The sequence below is a fragment of the Carassius gibelio genome, chromosome B12, assembly GCF_023724105.1.
Source record: "Carassius gibelio isolate Cgi1373 ecotype wild population from Czech Republic chromosome B12, carGib1.2-hapl.c, whole genome shotgun sequence".
NCBI lineage: Eukaryota > Metazoa > Chordata > Actinopteri > Cypriniformes > Cyprinidae > Carassius > Carassius gibelio.
This window is the reverse complement of record NC_068407.1, coordinates 19,359,376-19,386,358: the sequence shown is the minus strand read 5'-3', so window position 1 is coordinate 19,386,358 and position 26,983 is coordinate 19,359,376. Positions and strand designations below refer to the sequence as shown.

General features: G+C 37.3%; 3 protein-coding genes across 4 annotated transcripts; 1 reads left to right on the top strand and 2 right to left on the bottom strand.

The window, feature by feature from the left end:
• Positions 1–7,744: 7,744 nt before the first annotated feature.
• On the bottom strand, positions 7,745–9,552 carry vkorc1 (vitamin K epoxide reductase complex, subunit 1). The gene is made up of 3 exons (XM_052571135.1): positions 9,210–9,552; positions 8,457–8,566; positions 7,745–8,355 (listed from the first exon to the last, which is right to left on the bottom strand). The coding sequence occupies exons 1-3, from the start codon at positions 9,398–9,400 to the stop codon at positions 8,138–8,140; spliced, it is 519 nt and encodes a 172-aa protein (XP_052427095.1). The 5' UTR covers positions 9,401–9,552; the 3' UTR covers positions 7,745–8,137.
• A 764-nt stretch (positions 9,553–10,316) lies between these two features.
• On the top strand, positions 10,317–20,515 carry LOC127969357 (mitogen-activated protein kinase 7-like). Its single transcript, XM_052571241.1, is given in 8 exon segments — positions 10,317–10,430; positions 11,004–11,317; positions 14,756–14,921; positions 14,997–15,282; positions 15,284–16,400; positions 17,416–18,539; positions 19,501–19,634; positions 19,740–20,515. Coding segments are annotated over 7 exon segments (3,294 nt in total). The 5' UTR covers positions 10,317–10,430; position 11,004; the 3' UTR covers positions 19,894–20,515.
• Positions 20,516–21,492: 977 nt separating this feature from the next.
• LOC127968692 (serine protease 33-like) lies at positions 21,493–26,676 on the bottom strand. 2 transcript variants are annotated; one of them, XM_052570026.1, is made up of 7 exons: positions 26,384–26,676; positions 26,235–26,258; positions 25,920–26,005; positions 24,046–24,125; positions 23,683–23,954; positions 22,424–22,584; positions 21,493–22,317 (listed from the first exon to the last, which is right to left on the bottom strand). In XM_052570026.1, exons 1-7 carry the CDS (start codon positions 26,427–26,429, stop codon positions 22,060–22,062), a joined length of 927 nt encoding a protein of 308 aa, XP_052425986.1. In that variant the 5' UTR covers positions 26,430–26,676; the 3' UTR covers positions 21,493–22,059. The 2 variants fall into 2 exon arrangements, with proteins under 2 accessions (XP_052425986.1, XP_052425987.1); XM_052570027.1 differs by having other exon boundaries at positions 22,424–22,491; positions 26,384–26,643.
• Positions 26,677–26,983: the final 307 nt, after the last annotated feature.

Here is a 26,983-nt window from a genome sequence, read left to right as displayed (position 1 = left end):
GCTGCCAATGCCCTTAAACAAGATTCTCTGCTCTGATGAACCTCGGTTCTAATTATTATGTTTAAAGGAAACCAGCTCTGCTCACCAGCTGCAAAGTACCATCCCAAAAGTAAAGTGTGCTGTTGTTTTTCAGTGGCAGGGACTGAGGGACTCATCAGAGTAGGAGAAAGCTTAATGCACCAAACTATTGATAGAGCCTTAAGGATAACTTAGTCCAGAGCATTCAAACTGGGCAAAAGATTCACCTTCCAACAGAACAATGACCCTAAGTACACAGCAAGAGTGGCTTATACTATTGTCACGACCGGGATACAAGGAGACACGGAGAGAGATCCAAGTGCAGGTATGTCATTTATTGAGGAGAATCCAAAGGGTAAACAGTCCAGGCAGGGGTCAAAACCAGAGTATCAATTCAACAAGAAAACAGACAAAAACACAAGGCTAGAGCAAGACTACGGACACGTAATTAAACAAGGACTCCGTGACACATACTTCAGAAAAAAATGGGGAAACCAGAGACCAGAGGAACATGTAAATGGGGAACAGACACCAGAAGTGCAAACACAAAACAGGGAGACCAGGAGGGAGGTGGACCGGAGGAGGTAAAGGGGGAGGGGCGGAGGGCCAGGCTAACAGAGAGGAACAGGGACCGGAAGCGAACACAAAAAAAAAAAAAAAAACTACTACAACAAAATGGGAGATCAGGGTGGATCGGGGCATTCAGGAACCCAGGATGATGCCGACCGAGCAGGACCCCAGGGCGGAGCAGAAGACCACCACAACCGTGTGGTCAGGAAGGAAGCCCCCCAGGGTGGAGCAGAAGACCACCACAACTGTGTGGTCGAAACCGAAGCCCACCAGGGCGGCGCCGAAGACCACCACAGTGGGATCGGACTGGCAGGAGAAACAAAGAATGTGAACAAGTTAAGGGTAGCCTCCGTGGCAACGACAGGATCAGTCGGGCGCTCAGAGAGTTCGACTGAGACGTGACGAGGCTCTGGAAGTTCCGCAGAGGCAAGGAAAGACTCTGGTAGATCAGCCGAGACGTGACGAGGCTCTGGAAGTTCCACAGAGGCGTGAAGAGACTCTGGTAATCCAGCTGAGACGAGGAGAGGCTCCAGTAGTTCAGCAGAGACATGGAAAGGCTCTGGTAATCCCATGGTGTTTAGACTGGATTCCAGAGGATCAATGCTGACTTGACTCTGCTCCTGAAGATCATTGGTGGCCTGCCTCTGCTCATTAAGATCATTGGTGACTTGCATTTGTTCATGGAGATCATTGGTGACTTGCATTTGTTGAATCTTGAATCTGTCCTTGAAGATTGCCAGAGACTTGCTTCTGTCCTTGAAGATCACCAGTGACTTGACTTGACTCAGGAAGGTCAACGGTGACTAGTCCTGACTCTGGAAGGTCATCGGTGACTAGCCCTGACTCTGGAGGGTCAGCGGTGACTAGCCCTGACTCTGGAGGGTCATCGGTGGCTAGCCCTGACTCTGGAGGGTCATCGGTGGCTAGCCCTGACTCTGGAGGGTCATCGGTGACTTTACTTGACTCTGGAAGGTCCACGGTGACTAGCCCTGACTCTGGAAGGTCAATGGTGACTAGCCCTGACTCTGGAAGGTCAATGGTGACTTACCCTGACTCTGGAGGGTCCATGAGCACCTTACTCGACTCTGGAGGGTCCACGAGCACCTGACTCGACTCTGGATGGTCCACGAGCACCTGACTCGACTCTGGAGGGTCAACCGGAACCTGACTCGACTCTGGAGGGCCAACAGGAACCTGACTCGACTCTAGAGGGTCAACTGGAAACTGACTCAACTCTGGAGGGTCAACGGGAACCTGACTCAACTCTGGACGGGTGGCCATCTTGTGCTGTGGTGCTGGGTTGGCGACCACCTTGTGCTGTGGCGCTGGGCTGGCGACCATCTTGGGCCATGACTCTAGACGGGCGGCCATCTTGGGCCGTGGCTCTGGACCGGTGGCCATCTTGGGCATTGGCGCTGGGTTAGCAGTCAGGTCAGGTTCCCGTTGACCCTCCAGAGTTGAGAGCTGACAGAGCTTGAGAGGTGAAGAAGTGAGGAGAAGAATGGCAGATAAGTTCCAAATGATGATGATCAAAGATTGTTGCATCATAACCACCCCCCCCCCCATCCCAAAATTGAGCCTTTCATTGGTGCCAAAGGTGCTTCAACAAAGTACTGAGCAAAAAATACTTTTTTTGTACATTTGCAAAGATTTCAAACAAACTTTTCACATTGTCATTATGTGGTATTGTTTGTAGAACCTTGAGGAAAATAATGAATTTAATACATTTTTGAATAAGGCTGTAACATAACAAAATGTGGAAAAAGTAAAGTGCTGTGAATACTTCCCAGATGCACTGTTGATATAATTTCACAAGGTGGCTATATTTATATTCTAAAGGTCTCAAAGTGATTCACATGGTCTCTGTCCTGGGTAGGGGAAACCAAAGCCTTTCAGCATTAATTTGTGATTTTCTTCATGCTATTTTAATGTGTTGTCTCTTTGACCATTATTCTTGTTTTTCCTGCCTTAATTTCCCAACCATCATCTGTAGAGTTCTTTGTTCAAAGCAGCACTGTGTTATCTATTGTATCACAGGATGCAGTTAAATCTAATAAAATTAACATCCACAGTCATTTGCAGTTTAGTATTGAGCTCTTATATATATATATATATATATATATATATATACATGCAAGGATTTTGCAGTTATTCAGAATACAAATATGCAGAAACAGCTGATAGACTGATGGAAAATATAACAGAAAAAAAAGTTATCTGGGGAAATTATCTGGAGTTAAAGGAAAGAAAAGATGAGGAAGTGATAAGGAACAAGCGCTGCTTTTTCCACATATGAAAATAACCTCATTACTGGTTGCTTAAAAAAAAAACATACTGTGTGTTCTTCATTGTGTTTTATTCAACCACTAACCATGGCATTTACATATGTTTTAATGTTGTAGTATCCAGTTTGCCTGATTGAAACTTTTCAACTTTGAAAGTCTTTAAGGTAAAATAATAATAACAATAATAATAACAATAATAATAACAATAATAATAATAATAATAATAATAATAACAATGCAATTATGCCTGTTATAGGAATTATACCACCACAACCAGAATAAAATTATATCATATATAGTTTTAAGAAGTATATTACATTTCCTTGAAAAATGTGTTCTAAGTTCTAAGTTGTGTTTAATAATTACATCCAGTGAAAAGGATAAAGACAGAAGATAATAATAATAATAATTTTGCACCACAATGCTACAATAGTCTGTCAGCCCAGCCAGATTTCAGTCTAACAGTGATACAGCAAATAATCAACTGAAATGACATTGATCCTGTTGTCCATATGTGATGTCATACTTGTCGTATTTCCTCCAAGTAAGTTTTATAAAGATACGCTGTATAAACTTACATAGAATAGTAAATAGAATAGAAAGTGGTACATTCTTTTTCTACATTAATATTCATTAGAATAAACACAGCCCTAATTTATGAGAAACAGATTCATGTTGTGTTTCACAAATCACAAAAATGTTTGACAAATAATATATATGCTGGTAGGGTGAATAGAAGTGAAGAGTAAATAAATTATCATTTGAGCTATTCGAAAGTAGTGAAGAATTAAAATTGTGTAAAAAATATCAAAAAACACAAAAACCAAAACAACTATTAAATACTGTAAGATCAAAACTCATCATAGTATGTTATAGTATAAAAAGTATGCCATAGATTCTACTACGTTCGGTGCAGTTCGATGCAGACTCTAATATTGCCCACAACACATTACGCGGTGGACGAGGATTTGATTTGAACTACAAACATGCTTAAAAAAAAGTAAAAAAAAAAAATACAAATATAGGCGTGACCAACGGACAGGTAGAGAAAGAGATTTGAGTGATTAATAAACAATGTCTAACCTGATGAAAACATTTTAATTTAATGTTAACCACGTTATATTTAATCTGATCTTTAACTTTTAAATGCATCATTATGCAAACACAAGAAATGAGTTCACGACATGATAGACCCGTGACTAGCAGATCATTTATTTATTTATTTATTTATTTATTTTCAGGATTCTGTGAATATTTTTTAAAAGAACAGCACTTGTTTGGATTAGAAAACGTTTGTGTCACTATAAATCTCTTTCACATCTGTTCAAATTAATGCATCTTTCCTGAATAAAAGATCTTACTGAACCCAAGTGGTTGCGTTTTATTGCAAATAATAATAATAAAACATAAATAAAGTCTTAAGTATTACATCAAGTATTTGTAGAAGCAACAGAAAGCATTATAGAAAAAAAAAATTAGAGGAGGGCCATTCTATGAATGGATTTGAGTCTCTTTAATTTACAGAAATATTACATGTGAAAAACACTTAAGGGTTACATTAGGGTTTAATATGGAAAAATATGTTATTTGAACAGTTACTTCTTTAGCCATAAATGTGGTAATATTTGATTTTCAAATTAATTATTTAGAAAGCCATGTGCAGAGGAAAGTCCTTTATTGTGTGGTCAAAAACAAGTTGTGACGAGTGGGGTGGGTCCGAGAGACGTGGGAACCGGAGCGAGGCCGGTGGAGTGATTGGAGATGAGCGACACCTGCTCGACCCACCAGTCTTGAGTCCCACAGAGATGGAAGGATATAAAACAGGAGTGACGACAGTGACGGATGAGAGAGGACCAGGCCTTGGCTTTATTTTATGTTTTGGTTTTTATTTGTGCGCATCAGTCATCCGTGATCCGTGGCTGATGCGCTGTTTTGTATTTATTTTTGATTATTAAAGTTTCATTTGATTGTCTGCCGGTTCCTGCCTCCTTCTTCCCGATGATTGTGAAGGTTTTATTATTACACATGTTTTTATACTATTTAAAATACAATAATGTATTCAGATCTATCAAATATATGATATAAATGGTATTAAAAAACAAAATGCAGAATATATATTATAAAATATATAATGAAAGTAAGAGTCCCCTGGAGTTGTGTCACTGGTGTTACTGTTTAACAAAAATTGATTATTTGGAAATAGATATCACACTGATGATATCACTTGTCTTCCTTCTTCCTATTTCCTGAAGATCTATGAATAAAGGCACTTTCTCTTTTCAGTTATCAGAAATGTTGTTGTTTATCGCATGATTTAATATGAAGCTTTTAGTTGGACTCACTGGTATGACCTGCTTTATTGTTGGGGAATTGTAAAAAAAAAAGAGTGAGTATACCATGATTGACAACATGTGGTTTGATTCCCTGCAGTAGCCATTTTTAAAATGCATCTTTCATGAAAATTGTCACTGGTGTCACTTTCCTTACGGGTAAATTAATGCACAAAAAAAGATGGAAAAAAAAAATTGGCTATTCATAAAGTCAAAGGTAATCTTATAATGTGGTCTAGGTTTAAATGTTAAAAAAATAAATACATTTTAAGACATCTTGCCATAACAAAAGTGGACATTTCTGTAGAATGACCCAGAACTGTAAATTCTGTATCTGTGGATGAAGAAGGAAGAGGAGAAATAGGAGGAAGACCAGGACAGCTTATTCTTCTTCATTTAATTTTTCTTATTTTTTCCTTCCAGGACCACTAATCTAAGTGCTCCAAAGTTTGCCTACACTTGCGATCAGAAACTGTAAAATAGTACAACATCTGTTAGAATATTGTTGCAATAATTGTTTTAGCCTACCATAGCCAAAATCATACTTTAAGCACATGTCATATTCTGTCCAGAAGATGTCACCATTCAAACACCAAATCCCTCAAACAGTAAATACAGCACGCTATTATAGACTGAAATGCCAGGTATCAGATCAATGTGCATGTGCTATTTAAGAGGTTGCACTTTATTTTACAGTACGTGTACGTACATGTTCTTATAGTGTACTTACAGTGTATTTATCTAAGAAAGTTCTGGTAATACAAGGTAACTACATGGGGTAGGGTTAGGTTTAGGGGTAGGTTCAGGGTTAGTACATTTACATTTACATTTAATCATTTAGCAGATGCTTTTATCCAAAGCGACTTACAAATGAGAGCAATAGAAACAGTCAGGTCAACAAGAGAACAACAACAGTATACAAGTGCCTTGACAAGTCTCAGTTAGTCTAGTATAGAATGCATAGCCAGGTATTTTTATTTTATTTTTATTTTTTTTATTAAATGAAAAAGACAAGAAAAGGAAAAGTACTGTAGTTAGTAGGTTAAGTGCAGGCGAAAAAGATGAGTCTTTAGATGTTTCTTGAAAATGAGTAAAGACTCAGCTGTACGAATTGAGATTGGGAGGTCATTCCACCAGCTGGGAACAGTCCACGAAAAGGTCTGTGAGAGTGATTTTGAATTTCTTTGGGATGGTACCACAAGGCATTGATCACTTGCAGAGCGCAAACTTCTGGAGGGCACATAGGATTTAACCAGTGAGTTTAGGTAAGTTGGTTCCGTGCCAGTGGTCGTCTTGTATGCAAGCATCAGTACCTTGAATTTAATGCGAGCGGCTAATGGTAGCCAGTGTAACCTGATGAGGAGTAACATGAGCTTTTTTTGGCTCATTGAAGACAACCCTCGCTGCTGCATTCTGGATCATTTGCAGAGGCTTGACAGTACATGCAGGAAGGCCCACCAGGAGAGCATTACAATAGTCCAGTCTGGAGAGAACAAGAGCTTGGACAAGAAGTTGGGTTGCTTGCTCTGACAGGAAGGGTCTAATCTTCCTAATGTTGTATAAGGCAAACCTGCAGGACCGGGTCGTTGTAGCAATGTGGTCTGTGTAGCTTAACTGATGATACATCACAACTCCTAGGTTTCTGGCTGTCCTGGAAGGAGTTATGGTTGATGAACCCAGCTGTATAGAGAAGTTGTGATGAAACGATGGGTTAGCTGGAATCACCAGGAGTTCAGTCTTTGTAAGGTTAAGCTGAAGGTGATGGTCATTCATCCAGCTAGAAATGTCATTCAGACAGGCTGAAATGCGAGCAGCTACCGTCGTTAGTACCTAGTTATTACATAGTTATTGAAGTCACTTTGGACAAAAGCATCTGCTAAATGCATAAATGTAAAAGTGTTTTTCAACAAAAAGAAGAAAAAGTGAGGTGGTTTGTGTGTGTGTGTTTTTTTTTTTTTTTTTTGCATGGCTGTTGCATTATCATCAGAAATCAGTATCAATATACAGTATACACTGAACAAAATTATAAATGCAACACTTTTGTTTTTGCTCAAATTTTTTCATGAGCTGGACTCAAAGATCTTAGATTTTTTTTCTATACACACAAAAGGCCTATTTCTCTCAAATATTGTTCAGAAATCTGTCTAAATCTGTGATAGTGAGCACTTCTCCTTTGCCAAGATAATCCATCCACCTATAATAAACTAGAAAATATATTTACATTTGTATTATTATATTATAATAGATTTTTTTATTATTATTTAAAATATGAAATTATAATGTAATAAATAATATATTCTTATTATATTAATTTTGTTGGTACTTATTTATATTCTAGTATTTATTACTTTTTATTTTATCATAAGATTTATTTTTATTTATTATTATTATTATTAATTTTTTTTGGTCACAATGTGGACCTGCTGTTAAAAAGTATACATATACTGTAGTATCTGTATCTCTGTAAGAAGCAGCAGAATTAGGGCAAAACTGTACATTTAAATGTTCATACACTTGACATGAGCACACAATCAGACAGGGTTCAATGGAAAATCTGACTTTATTAATCACATAAAGGTTTAATCAATATTTTATCAGAACTTGGGTTTCACATTAGCCTACTTGTAAATGTAAAAATCTGACCTGGATGCAAAACACATGATGAGCATCATACACTTTCTGATAACTGTATCATCCCTTCCATGAAGACATTTTTTCATTATTCTGAAACAGATTATAAATAAAACCGAATCTTCCTCCCCTATTTGTGTCTATGAACATGTGAAGTCCAGATTATTGTTAGTATTCTTTTAACTAAGACAAGTCTGCAAAGTGCCAGGATTTTCAGTAATAAACAATTATCTGTAAACTTTTATTTCAGACATGCCATCAAGGCAGCTTAATCCCAGATGTCTTCCCAAAAAAAAACAAGTGTCATTCACGCTTCCCTTTCTTCACACGTCCCTCCAGTCCCGTCCTTCTCTTTAGGTTTGTGTAGAGGAGAGCAAAGTTTATGACGTAGGTTGAGACACAGACCACGCAGAAATCACCCAAGACGAATGCCAGAATAACAGCCAGATATACAGATCCAGCCACTGACACCCAAGAAGATATGACAAGGAGGAACGCTGCTCTACTGGACACCTGCTGGCCTGTTGATTAAAATGTATTTGCAGATAAAACTTGGTTTTATATTATTGGTGAAATAACTTTTTGGGTCCCAGTACACACCATTAGTGTGCACAGCACTTACCTAAACCCAGCTGCAATGCATAGAAAATGATTCCCAAGACACTGTTTGGCTGATTTAACAGGCTTTCTTTGGAAGTAAAGATCTGGACGAGCCCAAATCCACGTCCCCATCTGAAAAAGAGCAAAGTTCCTCCAATCCATCAGTTGATAATGGATGTTTTTGCAGGCAAATATTCATTGTTTGCAGGTTGCATAAGACAGAACTTATTAACAAAGACTATGGCACAACACTACTGTTTTTCATGCACTAGTCAATTCTGAGATTTACTGTTTGACTAATGGAAATGATGAAATATTCAAAGTAAATGCTTAAGTGTTTCTTTTATTTCTAAATTTGATTTACAAAAATGTGTTTGTTTGTTTTTCTTTTTCTTTTTTTTTCTTCTCTCTTGCACTGAGCTAGAAATCTCCACTTTAGTATTTAGTTTTTTTTTTTTTATCAAACATTTTTTACTTGGATTTAGGCAAAAATTCTGTTATTTAAAAAGTATGCACATAAGTGCATATTTAATAAGATAATGCATAATTTGCATCTTTAAACAAATCAGAAAACTTGTCTTTGTTAAATGTATTATTATTATTATTAATATTATTATTTAAAGTCTAATGTAGGCTATCAGTTAGCTGAGGAAGAAACTTAGTTACATTAGTTAACATTATTACATTTTTCCCTATTCGCTGGGGGTGTCTTGCCTTAAAATACTGTCTGTGTGATATCAATGAATGAAGACCTGAACTGAAATGATCGCATTACCTGGATGTGAAGACTTTAGAGCAGCTCACGGAATGGCCCAGGTCGCACATCGCGCGATACTCGGGATCGTTCTCCCGGGACAGCTCGACATGCAACGCGTAAACCGAGAGAACTAAACCCAGAAAACACAGGACGAAGCGGACGCGATATTCCCATTTAGGAACTCCTGTAGAGGAATGACTCGAGGACATTGTCGTTACAGTTTTAAAAGTTTTGACAAATAATTTACAAAAACCTGTTTTGTAGGCTATACTTCCAGACTAAAAAGTTGCTACTGTTGCTATGTTTGCTCGATTTTTTCTAAGCTCCCACCTTGAAAATATTGCAACGTGGAAAAGTCTGAGAGGAGGGCTGTGATTGGAGCACAGAACTGAAACGCGTGGCATGAGCGATGCTACTGTAATAACGGTTTCCTATGAGGATGCGCTTTTGTCCTGTAGGTGGCGCTTGAAGGCTCAGAAATCCCCCTCTGATGAGACGCGTTCACATCTCAGGATACATTTTAGCACTAATACGATACAATGTAATCGCGCAGTGTATACTGTAGCTTTGCTAATTAGCAATCTACTGTTTTTTTATGTGTGTTACGTGAGCACTTTGATTGAACAGTACAGATGGTCGGGAAGCAGACGGTCATTGTCCAGTTAGATAAATAGGACTGACATTATAAACACTGGCCCCGACTGCATAAATGCATGGACGTTTTAAAACACAGTGTGACGGTTTGGGTGATTGAAACGAATGTTTAGTTGTATGGAAACCAAAAATGCATTATGTATTTATTTATTCCCATATTTAAATAATAAATTAATTAATTAATATAATTATTAAGTATGCATCCAATTTAGTCCTTTATTTATTTTCATATTATCATTATTATTATTGTTGTTGTTGCTCCTACATGTCTGAACCTCCATATTGTTGTGTTTATAAATTATTATATAGAGTATGACATGTAATGGGATCTGCGCGTCTTTCTTACACTCGACGCCGCCCAAAGAATGACCCTATTTTACATCTCAAAGAGGCCGTCCCTTTAGCAATGTCGTCGAATCTCATTGGTTTATCATCTTGCGATCATAGAGTCGATTGGTAGCTTTGCTGCCATTCAAACACAATAGGGAAGAACACAAGGAAGTAAAACGGTGCTTCGCGATAGCAAAGAATAGACATGCTTTGAAAGAACCGCTCAGAATTTCCGCTGCCTTCATATATTAACAGGTAATTATGACCGCTTTTATTTCAGAATATTTGCTTTTTTTGGCCCGTGTTCCAACATGAAAATAAAGCACGAGTGAATATGTTGTTGAAGCTCTTCTGGGCCACTCCAGGCTCTCACGCCCCTGCGGTATGTTAGCAGGATTAATTGCTCACAGTCGACAGCTACGCCCTGCTGGACCTCTACTATATGTGTCCCATTACAAGCAATTACAAATATCTGATATCTGCTTCCGTAATTTATGGTTTCGGTTAGAAGCTACTCGCAGCTGTGTGCACCTCTCATAATTTTATTTCCTGAAACAATAAATACATAAATGCTTGTTTTATATTTGGATTATTTGAATTGTGTTTTCAAACAAACCGTACACATGTGTGTGTGTGTTACATGCAAGTGGTTCTGTTTTTGAAATACTGTAAATGATTATCTTTTCTGTTACTGATTAATAGGAAAGATTAGTTTGACTGTGCATTCACTGTCTGGGATGTCCAAGAGGAGTTTAGAGGCCATTGTAATAAGCTGAACAGAAAGTAAAATCTAAAATCTTTAACTGTTTTCTGAATGTTTTGTTTCAGAATGTCAACCAATGAGAGGGACGAGACAAATGACACCCAAGCAGTGCCAGCTCAAAAAGCCTCTGAGGGCAATAACAGGAGAGAGGGCAACACGGACAAGAACCATCACAGAGGCGTTACAGAAGGTCCCTCTCAGCCCAATGATGACACATCCATTGTAACAGATGCAAATACTGTCGCTGATAAGAACTTGGCTCTGCTGAAAGCCCACTCCCTGGATGTGAAATTTGAAGTTGGGGAAGAATATGACATTATTGAGACCATTGGTACAGGTGCTTATGGTGTGGTCTCATCGGCCCGAAGACGAGACAATGGTGAGGGTGCAAAGATGCATTTCAATGACTTAAAATAATTAAGTAATTATTTGAATTATTATTGATTACCATTTATTACATAACTATTAAAATGCTTTTATAACAAAATTATTACCCTATAATAATGATTATTATTGTTATTATACAATTATACAAACAATATTAAAATAAATAATAATTATACGATTATAAATATCAATTTATTTATTAATTATTATGATATTATTAATTTGTTTACTAATATGCAAAAAGTATATTTTTATACTGATTTTATATGCAATTAGTATATTTTTTAAGATAATGTATTGTAATCGGGGCTGTTAATTTAGCCTGTCAATTTAAGGGGATTAAAAAATTATTAAGAAAATGAACACAATCATGTTCCCTGAGTTGCATGTAAATTCGTAAAGGGTTTTCTTACCATTGCAAAATAGTTTAAGTATATTTGGTGTAGAAAAAATACATATCATGTAATTATTTTAATTCAAAATGTAAATAATCAATTAATGTTCCTATCCATCATAGGTTAGGTTTACACAACAGCAATGTAGTCAAAAACTAAAAAGTTTTTCCCTTGTAATGTTTTCAAAAGGATTCGCGTTTACACATAACTGCGAAAACGGCTAAAAACGCTGTCTTACATGTGCCGGGCCAGTAGTTGGCGCTATCACTTTTATTAGTAAACAGTACCTGTATGGAGGTGATGATTTCATGATGTATATGATGCGTCTCCGCTGTTGGTTGTAATATTGGTGAAGTAACACAATTTGCTGAAGACGCATTAGCAGACTCTCGAGTAGCTCTGAATTATTTCAATATTCGTTTGGTGGCCTGGCATTTTTTTTATTTTTTTTTATTTTGAGATTCAAATAATCTTTTTGATCACCTGGCATCTTTCGCGAAACAGTCAGGTACGGTTACAGTTGTATTTCCATGCGAGTCTAGTACAGCACCGAACGATTACAAACCGCTCTTGGCCCGGAATTCTCGGCACGGTTAGACACCGTGCTGTTAGGGTGCTTTCTCATTTATAGCCTGAACATATGTTTAACACCAATATTCAGTTATCATAATAGCGCCACCTGCTGGCAACAGGATATGATTTGTTACCAGAGGTGGAAAGTAACGAATTACATTTACTCGCGTTACTGTAATTGAGTAGCTTTTTTGTGTACTTCTACTTTTTAAAGTAATTTTTAAAATCTGTAATTTTACTTTTACTTAAGTATATTTAGTTTGAAGTATTGTACTTCGCTACATTTTAAAACACATTAATTACTGAGTAAAAATAATAATAATTATAATAATAATATAATTCGCTCCCTGGAAACTACGTCAGTAAATAATGGGCAGGAGAACAAACTGGCGCTAAAATCACAAGAAAGATGCAGACGGACAAAACAGGCGTTAGTGGTGCAGACCCCGCTGAAAACGAAACCCAGTCATATTCTGAAGTTGAACTCGAAGGAAATGAAGTGATCCCTGGCCATATTTATGCTCTATGCAGTGTAATCTGTGTTTACCTAGAGAGACCAAACTAGCAGCTTATAAAATCTCGACATCAACCGTTCACAAGCGTGTAGAGGTAAGCTAAATAATTGCAACGTTGCATTGGTGGTTAAAATGAAGCTTTGACATTTTAGCAAGAGGTTTTGCACAAATTAGCCAAAAAGACTGGTGCGGAGTGTGCGATATATCTGGGATATATCGTCTGCTATAATATCGTTGTTTTAACAATGTGCGCGCGCATTTACAGTGCATTCTTTCACTGTGTGATTCAGTCTGTTAAAATGCATTTAAACTGATCACAAAATTGAAGATATAGGGGCAGAAAATTTACATATATAATTTTCATATAGTAAATCAAAATCACACAAAGAATGCCGTCTTTTCCTCCAAAAATCATCATGATTATATATATATATATATATATATATGTATATACATACATATTTTACAACAGGTCAGTAAACAAGTTAATTAAGAGACTTGCATTTTAGATACCATATTGCCTGTTTTTGCTCTATTTTAACAACAAAAAATAATTCCAAACATAGCCACCAAAGCACAGTTTTGCATCTCTGAGCAACATGACTGTTTAGTTCCTGAATGAATCAACCGTTTAAATGATTCGGTTCAATCGCAATGACTCACTTATTAACAGTGACTTGCTGAGACATACTGGCCATTTTAAGTTCACAATTAAAGATGATTTTTTTTTTTAATAATTTATTTCTTATCATTTCAAATGAGTATTCAACATTTTATGTCTTGTATATCAAAACATTATTCATGCATTTGTAACTGCAGGTTAAATGCATTCTTGTCCTGCACTAAACAGTGTGTAAATACATCTAAATGCCACTTCCGATGAAGCTTCTGCATTTTGTCTGCATTGAAAAGATGAGTTTGTTGATACTGATTTGCCTGGTAACAGCCCAAATGTCTTATTATTCTAAATAACTGATTTCTTTAATTAAAAACAACTAGTTTGAGATTAATAGGCCTGTGCCAGGGGTGTCAAACTCAGTACCTGGAAGGCCGTAGCCCTGCAGAGTTTAGTTCTAACCCTGCTCCAGCACACATATCATGTAGTTTTCAAATAAGCCTAAATTATTAAATTAGCTGGATCAGGTTTGTTTAATTAGGGTTATATCTAAACTGTGCAGGACTGTGGCCCTCCAGGAACTGAGTCTGACACCCTTGGTCCCATTTTTGCCTCCCCATCACTGTTAAAATGTAACTAAGTAATTTTTACTCTTAAGTAAATTTTAAACAAGCTACTTTTTACTTTTACTTGAGTAGATTTTTAGACTGGTACTTTTACTTGCACTTAAGTAAAATTTCATTCATGTTATGGTACTTTTACTTGAGTAGAATATTTTTGTACTCTTTCCACCTCTGCTTGTTACACACCAACTTAAAACATACCATGTTCAATCGGCATCAAACCTCAGATGTTTGATAAATGTCCTGGCCTAAAGAAATCTACATGCCAGCAATTCAATTATAGTTATAGCGCCACCAGCTGGCAGCAGGAAGTTTGGCACATATAAATGACATATTCCTACTATATTTAACATTTTAAATGCATATTGCTCACCTTTCACTGTTTTCCTAAAAACACCAGGTGGCGGTGATCCCAGGTGCGAGGGCCCTTTCATTGCTGCTTGCAGCTTTAATTTAAATTAATTAAATGTATTATTGTAATCATAAACAAACTAGTTTGTAGCGCAAATAGTTATAGCATTGACACTTATTCTTCTAATCATATACCTGTAGCCACTATTGATTTCGAAAAAAGCTTATTCTGTGTTGAAAAATAACGTGTATATCTAGGTGTATATTAGGTGTTTATCTGTTAATTTTGAATTTCTCAATCTGTTTGGATAGATATTTGGTAATATGTCTAACATCTGAACTTATTCATGCATTCAGGCCAGCAGGTGGCAATAAAGAAGATCCCTAATGCCTTTGAGGTTGTGACGAATGCCAAACGCACTCTGCGAGAGCTGAAGATTCTCAAGCACTTCAAACACGACAACATCATCGCCATTAAAGACATTCTCCAGCCTGAGGTCCCTCACTCGGCTTTCAAATCAGTGTAAGCTTGAGTTCAAAGCAGCAAGCATATTCTCTCCTCATATTTAATGTGCTAAAAGTGACTATCATTCTTTAGGTATGTGGTACTTGACCTCATGGAGAGCGACCTGCATCAGATCATTCACTCCCACCAACCTCTGACCCCTGAACACACACGCTACTTCCTGTATCAGCTGTTAAGAGGCCTGAAATACATTCACTCGGCCAACGTCATTCACCGTGATCTCAAGCCGTCCAACCTGCTGGTGAATGAAAACTGCGAGCTGAAGATAGGTGACTTCGGCATGGCGCGTGGATTAAGCGCGGCCCACTCCGAAGAGTCGCGTTCATTTATGACTGAATACGTGGCCACACGATGGTACCCGCGCTCCTGAACTCATGTTGTCGCTTCACCACTACAGCTTGGCCATCGACCTCTGGTCTGTTGGCTGCATCTTTGGAGAGATGCTCGGCAGGAGGCAGATGTTTCCAGGGAAAAACTACGTGCATCAGCTTCAGCTGATTCTTTCAGTTTTGGGAACACCACCCGAGAGCATCCTCGGCTCAATAGGGTCGGACCGGGTGCGTTCGTACGTGCGAAGCCTCCCTTCTAAAGCAGCAGAGCCATTTGCAGCACTGTATCCACAAGCTGAGCCCAGTGCATTGGACTTGTTGGGTGCAATGCTCCGTTTTGACCCTCGTGAGCGCATCAGTGCATGTCAAGCCCTCGCACACCCTTACCTTGCCAAGTACCACGACCCAGACGATGAGCCAGTGTGCGTTCCTGCCTTTGATTTTGAGTTTGATCGGCAGCCAATGGGCAAAGAACAAATCAAAGAAGCTATACTAGTAGAAATCCAGGACTTCCATAAGAAGAAGCAGGGCATCAGGAAGAAGATCCTGTTTAGGCCTCTCCATTCTAGTTCGGAGGGGGTTGGGGTGTCTGGTAGCACTCTTTGCGCGATTCCGCAGTCTCAAAGCTTAGCAGAAACAGCACAAACTCGCACAAGTCTCAACTTCAAACCTACAGACGCTACTCAAATTCAAACGAATGCAAACTCGTTTCAAGCTCCACATCAGCTTACTCAGATTCTGTCACATTTGGCTCAGGTAAGCTGCCAGGATGTGGATATGCCCAGCGCGAACTCTGACGGCCAGCCTGAGACCATCGATCTGACCACTCCCACGGACAAAGAGACGTCGTTTACGGAACCGATGACGAACTGCACAAAAGAGGGTCTTGACTCGTCTAATCAAATGCTTCCGTCCCTCCCCGTCTCTCAGACTCCGCCCACTTCAAGTCTTCCTCAGTCGATCCCTTCACTCTCTCTCACACAGTCCCAGGCTCAGTCGCTTTCTCAAAATCTCACTCGTTCCCTGGGCAAAGGAGGAAGAGCGACAACCGGGGAAGGTACAAAAAAAGAGGGAGCAATTTCAGAGGACACGAAGGCAGCTCTCAAAGCTGCCTTGCTTAAATCAGCACTAAGGCAGAAAGCTCGAGGTGAGAGAGTTTGCAATGTGGCCATACTGTAGTTTGCTTAACATTAAGTGTGGTCTCAGATTTGCTGCCACAGACCCCCAAAATTGGTACTACTACTAATTCCCAATTTTGAGACATTTTTTCTGCTCTAACATTTTTTTTATCTTAATCTTATGAATATAAAATAACAGGCATACTTTTAGGGTCTGTAAATAATTTATTTTTTCCAAATAAATTAATACTTTTATTCAGCAAAGATGCATTATATTAATCAAAAGTGCCAGTAAATACATTTACAATATAAAAACAATAGCTTTCTTTGTAATAATATTTCAGAATATAAACGTTTCTTAGTGTTTTTTATTAAATTAATGCAATCCGGTGAGCAAAAGTGACATTCAAAATTTTTTATAAATCTTAAAGACCCCAGACATAAGAATCTTAGTGTATTTTAGATATTTTTTTAAATATTATATATTTAATGTTTTATATATTTTTAATTTAAATATTATACGTGTAATATTTGAGTTATATGTGGCCCTGGAACACAGAACCAGTCATAAGGTGCATGGTTATATTTGTAACAATATCCAACAATACATTGTATGGGTCAAAATTATTGATTTTTTTATGCCAAAAAACATAAGGATATGAAGTGAAGATCATGTTTCTCAATATTTAGATTTTTTTGCATCCTCAGATTCCACAATATTCCAAATAGTTATATCTCGGCCAAATATCGTCCTATTCTGTCCTATCCGTACACCAGTGGAAAGCTCATTTATTCAGCTTTCAGATGATGTATAAATCTCAGTTTTAAAAAATTGACCCTTATGTTTTGTGCTCCAGGTTTAGATATTAAGTTGACACTTCCTCTTTCTACTCACAAACACTGTTATAAACCTGAATAGAAAATTGTTAACTTTGTTATATTCATGTTATATATATATAAAATGTTTGTCCATTTTTTTCTCAGTTATTTCAAGTAATGACAAGTACTCTCATGTCAATCATGTACTGGTTCTCTCTTCCCCAGATGGAGGCTCTGCAGCTCTTGGTATTGAATTACTCAGAGGACCTTCTGGAGGTTTATCCTCATCCCTCTCCTCCTCCAACTCTGGACCAGAGCAGAAGAAGCCAGTCACGGCCCAGGAGAGACAAAGAGAGAGGGAAGAGAAGCGGAGGAAGAGACAGGAGCGTGCAATGGAGCGAAAAAGGAAGCAGAAAGAGAAGGAGAAAAAGGAGGGAAATCAAGGCAATTCTTTGGGGGGCATGTTACTCAGTGACAACGACAAGAAGCTGTTGGAGCGCTGGGGACGAATGATGGACAACCGGGTGGACAAATCACAAACTGCGGAAACCAATGGTGCCAAGACCGGTGAGGGTAAAACGGTCCAAATCCAGCCAGCAAAAGGAAGCAATGTCGTAAAAACAAACTCAGACGGGGGAGAATCAGTGGTGCCAAAACAACCCAACGAAGTGCAAGCTTTCAAACCGCCACAAATGCTGCCACAAATAGGACAGTGTTTGGCAGCTGGGATATTCCATCCAACTCCGACTCATGATGCACAGCCCGTCTCTTTAGGTCCAGCTCAGAATGGAGACGTTGGGATCGTTGCTGTAGGAGGTGGTGGAAGTGTTGGTATGGCAAATGCCCCATGTGCCTTTGCCAAAAACGTATTGAAACCTCAGTTTCTGACTGTTGGAACAATGTTCACCAGTCTTGAGAACTGGACAGGAACAGCTCCACACCAACCAACGAAAACCCACCAAACTCCACCTCAACTGAATAACCCCGCTCACACGGGCTTTGCACACATACACATGCAGCAGAAGCACATCACGCCGTCGCAGTCCAACGCTCACATCCAGCTGCTGCCGCTGGAATCATTTATGACCAAAGCTTCAGCTCTGAACCCCAGCATTGACGTCTCGGACACCAGCACGACTCTTTCCAATCCACAGATCAGCAATGGTCCTCAAGCCCTGGACAAACTTTGTGTTTTAGAAGAGCGACAGAATGGCTCACATGCGCAGGGCCCTTCAAAACAGCCTTCAGGAGCTGCGGCTCAACCCTGCCTTGGTCTCAATGACACGGGTCAGCCGGCAAACAGCATCCCTGACATCCACACAGTCACACAGCAGCTCTCAAAGTCACAGGTGAGTGTATATGAGCATATGGTATTTTTTATTATTGTTATGCATTTTAATTTTCAGTTCAATTCAAGTTTATTTATATATATATATATATAACTTTTCACAATACAAATCGTTGCATGGAAACTTAACAGAAAAATATGTTTCTACAATAAATTTAGTAGTAACATATTTACTTCCAGGTGGAAGTTTGTTTGCTTAGAAAAGCAAAACCTGTTATCATTTAATTAGAATTTGGGTTAAGACATTTATTTGGGTTATTGGGTAATAGCGGTCAAGGATAACCTGGAACAATTAGGGAATTTAAAACAAATATTTGCAGGTTGGGGTTAACTGAAAATAAAATATAGCTTTTTTTTCGGCTAGTTACCAAAGCAGCATGTCTTAGTTTGTTTAGTTTAATTTTGAAGAACTTAAAAACTACAACTAGTGACCTCTATATTTAAAGTAAGCATGAATCATTTTTTTTGTTATTTTTTAGTTTATGTGTAGCACCAATGATGCTGGATGAGAAAAACATTTAGTACTTTAAAAAAATATTTTATTTAAATAAATAATATATTATAAGTAGGTCATGCAAGGCATTGTTTTTTCTGTCTCATTATTATGTATTATTTTTAGGGACTGATTAATGTATTGTTAGATTATTTGAAAATAAAACTGTGGCCCCCTAGAGGTCATGCCAGGCATTTTTATTATTTTTATTATTATTTTATTTCTGTTTTATTTTCTGAAACAGATTATGTTATGCATGGAGGCTAACACTGTGAGACATAAAGTCTTAAGACTTAAAGAAATAAAATTGCAATGACCTTTTTTTACTCATGGTTCAAACAAGCTTTCGTACATATGGGCTCTGTGACTTATGTTTGGAAAACATATTCCTGTGTTTTCTATGAGATTATGTTTTCATTTTGACCTTGTTCATTTGTTTTATTCTTCTCTCGATTGTTTTTCCTGCCAGGTTGAAGACATTTTGCCGCCGGTTTTCTCAGTGACTCCTAAAGGCAGTGGAGCGGGATACGGTGTCGGCTTCGACCTCGATGACCTCCTCACTCAGTCCCTCACCGAACTCCAGCACTCGGACCTCAGGGAAAGGTCAGTTCAGATCCCTACGCTCTATTTTGAAACTGTACATCACTGATAATTACAGTACTTGACTGTAATGTGCGTTTCAATGGTCTCAATTCTCTGTTCCATTAGTCACAATGACTTGGCCCCCCTGTCTGCATCCCTGCTCTCTGATTGGCTCGAGGTACACCACATGACCTCTGCTGACATGGAGTCCCTTCAGCAGGAGCTCCAGCTGGGATCTCCCATGATCCTCTCTGACAACTCAACGCTTCCTGATACCTGATCAGTCCATGCATTTCGTCTCCATCCCTTTGTAGAACCGGTTGAGGGCCATGAACAGAGGAAATTGATAGCTGTATTGTGCACTAGTGTACGGTAGCGAGAATTTGTTTGAGGCTTCAAATTATTAAGGCCTTTACCTAGAATCTTACCCAGAAAAGTGCCTTTATCTTTAATGGGTTTGTATGCATTATGTATTTGTGCCAACATTAAAGTATAATGCTCCGTTCGGTTCTCAAGGGGTTTCCATTCTCAGAATTTCAGTTCCATTGCCAAGCAATTCAGATCCGGATTGAAAGGGTTCAGCAGTGCTAGTGCCATTCATTCACCCTGGAGTATCCCAACATTTAGTTTAGAGAATAATCCACTTGAAATGATGACTTGTTTAGGAGACCAGTGTTTAAAGCTATTTTCTAGTACACTACAGTAGGAGCCATCAGCAGGGCAGCAGTATTGAAACACAGCCGAGCACAATGACATCATGACTGTAGAAAGTAGAAGAAGATTTCATTTGATGTTGCATGAATGCCTTGTAGAAAATAGTGAAACTTACTGCACCACATGCAGATTTGCTCTGTTTTACACCAGCAACAAAGAGTATTGTCTTGAATAAAGCTATCAAGGGATTTGTGTGTTGGTATTTTTTTTTCTTCTGCAGTATTTTGTATTTTAGTCAAGCCAAAAATTATTCAGACACTGGATTTTAAAATCAGAAACTGAATTTATATATATATATATATATATATATATATATATATATATATATATATTAGTGGGTGCAGGACACTGTATTTCATTTCTGTAAGTAAGGATAGCAAATTCAAGTAAAAAAAATATATATATATATATATATTCAGACTCTTTGACTTGACCATGTTTTGCTTAAGTAGTTTTCTTTAATTGCTAAACCTTATTACACCACAAAATGAACAACATTATGCATTGCTTGGTAATTGGTTGACCAACACTGGTATTATCGAATTGTGTACTTAAATTTAACAGCTGAAAGCTATTCAACCTAATTCATTACATGCATTTCAATCAAAGTTATCTGACATTATCATGAGGAGTTTGTTCTGACACAGTTGAACTCTTGAATTCTTGTCATATTTTGTTATTATGTTACATTTTCTAAACTCTAGAGAATAAACTGATAATGTGAGAAAGGTGTCTGAAGAAATTTTGGGTGGACTGTACCGTGTCAGGCAAAATCAACATTTAAGACATTTGAAAAAGGAACTTTTAAAGCTCAAAAGTCACTTTCAGACACCAGCGAGTGTCTGAAATAACTTCCGATTCCAATCTGATGGGATTCGGATCACTGTACGAGGCAGAGACATATAATTAATGAATTTATATGCAACGCTAAAGGCTAAGTATGATATCCATTGCCACAAAAAAAAAAAAAAAAACACATTATTCTTATGAAAATAGCAGAGACATATATATATATATATATATATATATATATATATATATATATATATATATATATATATTAACACACACAGTTGCTATGATAGTATTAGTAGTGCTAATGTTTAAAGACAGGTCAATTCACGAGTGTTTACTTCTACCATAAATATAAACATTTCAAAATATATCAATTACAAAAATCACTTTATTATAAAGTATATTTACAGCATTTTAATAGAAATGGTCACCAAGAGATACAAATATGCAACTGACTCTAGAAAAGCATTAAATCCTTCACATCATAGTTGCACAGGTGATCTTAATTTCACATGTCTTGATGCAGAGGTAAATAACATTTATAATTGCTGTGCAAAAGGCTGGATCAAATAAGTGTCCATTAATATTTCAGTATGCACTGTCAAAACTCACATTTGTTAAGCTGCCTATGAGAAAAATTTGAGCGTTTTGGTTTAAAAATGGCATTATTTGCACAGTTTAATTACATTGTTTAACCATCTCAGTGTTAATCAGGACAGTTCCAAATAATTAAAAGAATATATTATTAATCAAGTGGTAAAAGACATGCTTTTATCTTTCATTTCAAATAATTTGGTGTGTATTTTTGGTTCAACCCAAATAGGAAACTACATTATATAAAGTTGTTTAAAAACTGATTTAAAAACTACTTATGGCATTAAAAATCTCTCTTTATGTAGGACTGTGGTTTTTGGCTTGTGCGAGGATCCGTGTGTGTTTATCTCAGCAGCTGCACCAATACCAGGAGCAGCAGAGTCCTGATGAGCACCATGACCCGGTCAGCCCAGATGTGACTCGATGCGCTCTTGAGCTGGACTCCTCCGACAGTGTTCTGGATGAAGCTAGTGAAGCTGGATACTTTGGCATAGACTCCTGGTCGGTTTGGTTTAGCGCAGCCGAGCCCGAAGCTCACAATTCCAGCTTGCACCCAACTTCCATCACTGATCTGACACACCAGAGGGCCGCCGGAGTCGCCCTGGAAAAGCATGCATGCAGAGATATAGAACAACAGAAAGGTATTAGAAACAGTGGTATTTTTATTTTAAAATCGTATGGTCTCCCTCAAGCAATGCGCCCCTCACCTGGCAGGAGTCTTTGCCTCCTTCTTGGAATCCAGCGCACATCATGTCAGGGCGGATGTCAATGTTCTCTGTGGGGTTTATCAGAAACATGTCCTGACAAATCTTTGAGTCAATGATTGGCACTTGGACTTGCTGCAATGCCCCAACGCCCTGCAGAGCCACTGAACAAGACATGAGAAATAACAAGAGGAGTGCTTTTGTGTCTTTGTACACACTGAAAGAACAAAAACTTCGTTATGCACTGCTTGTAGCAATTTCCAATATTTCACACAATATACAAACACTACCAATCAAAAGTTTGCAATAGTTACAATATACATTTTAAAGAAAATTCTTCTGCTTACCAATGCTGCACTGTTTGATCTAAATTATTATATTATAAATATTATAACTAATGATTTCAAACAATAAATCATATCCAAATTTTTTTACATAATGTGTATTGTGATTTTTTTTCATTTACTTATTTAAAAACAAGCTATTTTTCTTAAAAATGTACACACATGCATTTTTTATTTATTTATATATATATACACATAATAAATATACACAATACACACTATGTAAACAATAACTTATTTAGGATCATTATTCAGCATCATTAACTCTTAATTATTAAAGGCGCAGTGATATTACACAGTCCCTGAAAATTGTTCCTAGCAACTCTGCTATTGCTGCAACTACACAAACTAGCTTGGGACTATTCTCAGGCGCTGCGTGACATCACTGCGCCTGCTGTGGCCATGTTACGGGATCGCAGTTCCTTGATTATTATGCCGGAAATGAAGTATAGTTCCTAATCATATCGGCCAAGAAAATCTAAACTTATTTATTTTAAGTTAACTTATTAACTTTGTACACGATATAACTACAGAATAGTCAAGTTTTAAATAGGAAAAATATCATAACTCTTTGGTCATTTTTGAACGCGATGCTACTGGTCTAATAGGATTCAATTATGTATGCTAAACTATGATAAAAGTGCTATCGCACACTTAATCTTAATAATAATACATGTAATCTTTAGCAAATCTCAAAATGACTATCCGTTCACACTGTTCATTTCATGCTAAAATATTGTTGTGAGGCCTATTTCACTTTAAAGCATTTAAAACAAGTTTTTATTATTATTATTATTATTATTATTAGTCTACTTAGCCCACTACTAATTACTACTGAATGTAATGTTACTATAATTTCAAAGTTAAATACATATTTAATGAAACTTCAGACACCTGTAGTGTGGGTTTCTCACTCACCTCCATCTCTGATGTCACCCCATCCAGTGATCATGCACCTCATGTCACTGCTGAACTCCACGTTGGCATATGGCAGGCAGATAGGCTGAATGCGGTCAGACCACTGGACAGCTGTGGCCAGCTCCACTAGAGCGATATCCTGACCCAGCTGAGGGTGTGTGTAACCCAGCGGAACCACCACGCGGCGGACCCTGTGGCTGGTCTCGTCCGCGTTCCAGCTGTTCAGCAGATGCCGGCCCGCGTAAACCATGTAAGAGGAGATGTCATTAGGGCTAGACAAGGAAGAGAAATTTATATAATGAGATATAATTATATATAAAGCTGAAAAATAAACAAACAAAGATTATATGGGTGTGTTTTTACTTGGGAAAGCAATGTGCAGCAGACAGGACCCAGTTCTCTGAAATGATAGTTCCTCCACACACATGTCCTTCACCATCAGTCTAAATGCACACATCAACCAGACAGACAATTCAGAATGTATCCTTAACCTTGACAATAAAATAATTAAAGCTTTCACTAATTTCTGGATTCAGCTGAGATCTAAAGACTTTTTGTTTATTAAAGAGAGAAATTTAAAAAATGTGTGTGTGTGCGTGTATGTATGTATATATATATATATATATATATATATATATATATATATATATATATATATATATATATATAAATTAGTATTTATTTATTGTGGAAAAACTGCAATAAGGAATTAAAAAGGTGTAGTTCACCCTGCAAATTTAAAAAGGTGATAAATATATAGCTCATAAGAAACTTGTACATAAAGTTTTTGAAACGAATTTAATAAAAAGGTGTAATTTTCTGATATCTATGAAGGTCTCAATAATTTTTTCCTTTTGTTTTTTTTAATAGCGCACCCGAAAATTAGTTGAAAATGTATTCACCTTCAGGCCATTCAAGATGTAGATGAGTTTGTTTGTTCATCGGCTTAATTCACCCAATAATGAAAATTCATGCATCTTCTACTCACCCTTGAAGCATCCTATAGGTGTATGTGACTTTCCTCTTTCAGAATAATCCGATCAACGTTTAAAAAAAAATAATTGTCCCATCTCTTCCAAGCCTTCAGTGGGGGTTAGCGAGTGTCCGTTGTCAACAGTTCAGAAGACGTGAAATAAAGTGCACACATCTGTGATAAAACATTTCTCACACTATCCTAGGTTGCTCCAGGACTCATTTCATGTATTTTTATATCAAATAAAAAAATATTTAAGTGTTTTTTTTTTTTTTTTTTAAATAAATAAATTCAAGGCACTTCAGTGTCTATAACTTTTTATATTTTTGAGCATTATCAAATCTGGTTGATAAAAAAGTAAAGCCCAAAGGGTCTTCTTTCCAAAGACACCAAAATTATGTTTGTAACACACTGAAGTAGGAAACTGTTACAATTATAAGTTAGGTAGAGCACTTTCAGCTGTGAGTCCCATAATGGGGGGTGCTGGCTAACAGGTTACATAGTTTTAGTTGTACATTACTTGCAGTGAATGCGAGTCTAAACAGCTAATAAATCATCACAATAATCCACAATTATGCTTAAAGGACTTTTCTGAAGTTGACTTTTCTGAAAACATCTTCATGATGTATTTCTTACACACAACATTAATTGTTGGATTATTTGTAACAGTAATATAGATTTTAATTCCATGTCAGCAACAGGCTATGTTCATAAACTGAGTTACACAAGTTGCTCAAATATAATGTATCTTAATAAAACAATACAGCAATTCAGATTATACAAGATGTTTTACATTTAATAAAAGTCGAAAAACCTTTCCTTGTAAAATTAAGTGAATATTTCTTGTGGTTTATTGTGAGGTTTTTATCAGCGGTTTGGAGTTGGACTCACATTCTGACGGCACCCATTCACTGCAGAGCATCCATTGGTGAGCAAGTGGTAAAATGCTAAATTTCTCCAAATCTGATGAAGATACAAACTCATCTACATCTTGGATTGCCTGAAAATTTTTTGTATTGTTTTTGCTTCAGCCTACATATTTTCGGTCAATACGTAAAATTATGAATAATTATTATAGAATTGTACATGAGACCTGAAAAAAAAAAAAAAAAAAATCATGATGATTATGATTTTTCGTTTAGGGTACACATTTTATCAGGTTAATCTTTAAATCTGTGTTGTTCGACCGAGCTACAAGAAAGTATTCTTTTAAATCAAAAGCCTCAGTTTACCAAAACTTTAGTTTCATGGCTGCCATTCTCACCTGAATATCCACCTGCCACGGCCACGCGCCTTCTGACGCAGAAGAGCCTCCGACGATCCTGTTCAGCATTTGTGGTCGACCACATTCTGAGCCAAACATTGATTCTGGTCATTTGTTTGCTTTACTTTCATTAACCAATTCACATTTTAAGTATATATATATATATATATATATATATATATATATATATATATATATATATATATATATATATATATATATGGATATACTAATGTTTTAAGCGTTGATTTTAGCTTGTAGTTTTCCCTCTGACAGACAAACACAACCCTAGTGGAAATCAGGTCAAATTCTTACCTTGAGCCTCGCCCATCCAGAACCCTGAATGGCGCACAACATAAAACAAAACAATGAAATTACAATTCTACAGTAATTGTTAATTAGTTAACAAAAATTGTTCTTTATTTTAATAATAATAATAATAAACATTAAAGTTGTGCACCTACCAATTAGCATGACGAAGGCAGTCCGAATATACAAGGTGTACCGCATCCTATCAAAATAACGTTAGGCTACCTTTGTTTGAGGGACTTCAGACAACTACAGCTTTGTTTAGAATTCAGAGGCGATGGACGCAAATGTTTAAAACGAAATAATCCCTTCCTTGTTCGACGAAGTCGGGATAACAGAAAATCTAGACTTTGGAAGTTTCGTTCATGCAAATATTAACGTAAACTACCCGTGATTAATGTCTTTCTTTCTTTTTCTTTTTTTTTCAAACGATCTTTCTACCTTTCCAACAATGACCAATCAGGAGCGTTCATCCCGCCCTCAATGCGCGCAAACCCCGCCCACTCGGTCACCTGCCAGTTTTGGTTTCTTTGCGTTTTGTTTCGGGTGGCAGGGCAAGGTGTTTGCAGCGTTCCAATAAATGTACGTTTCGAAATAGCCTGTAAGTCAATCATTTGTGTAATCTGAAAAACTCATTAAGGTTTTAAGGTTTCTACCTTGTTCTGCGGCTTTGTTGAAAAATGGTTGATTTAATTGTTTCCCATTAAAAAGCTGCTATATCACTTCAGCCCACCGGCAACTATGGTTGCCACAGT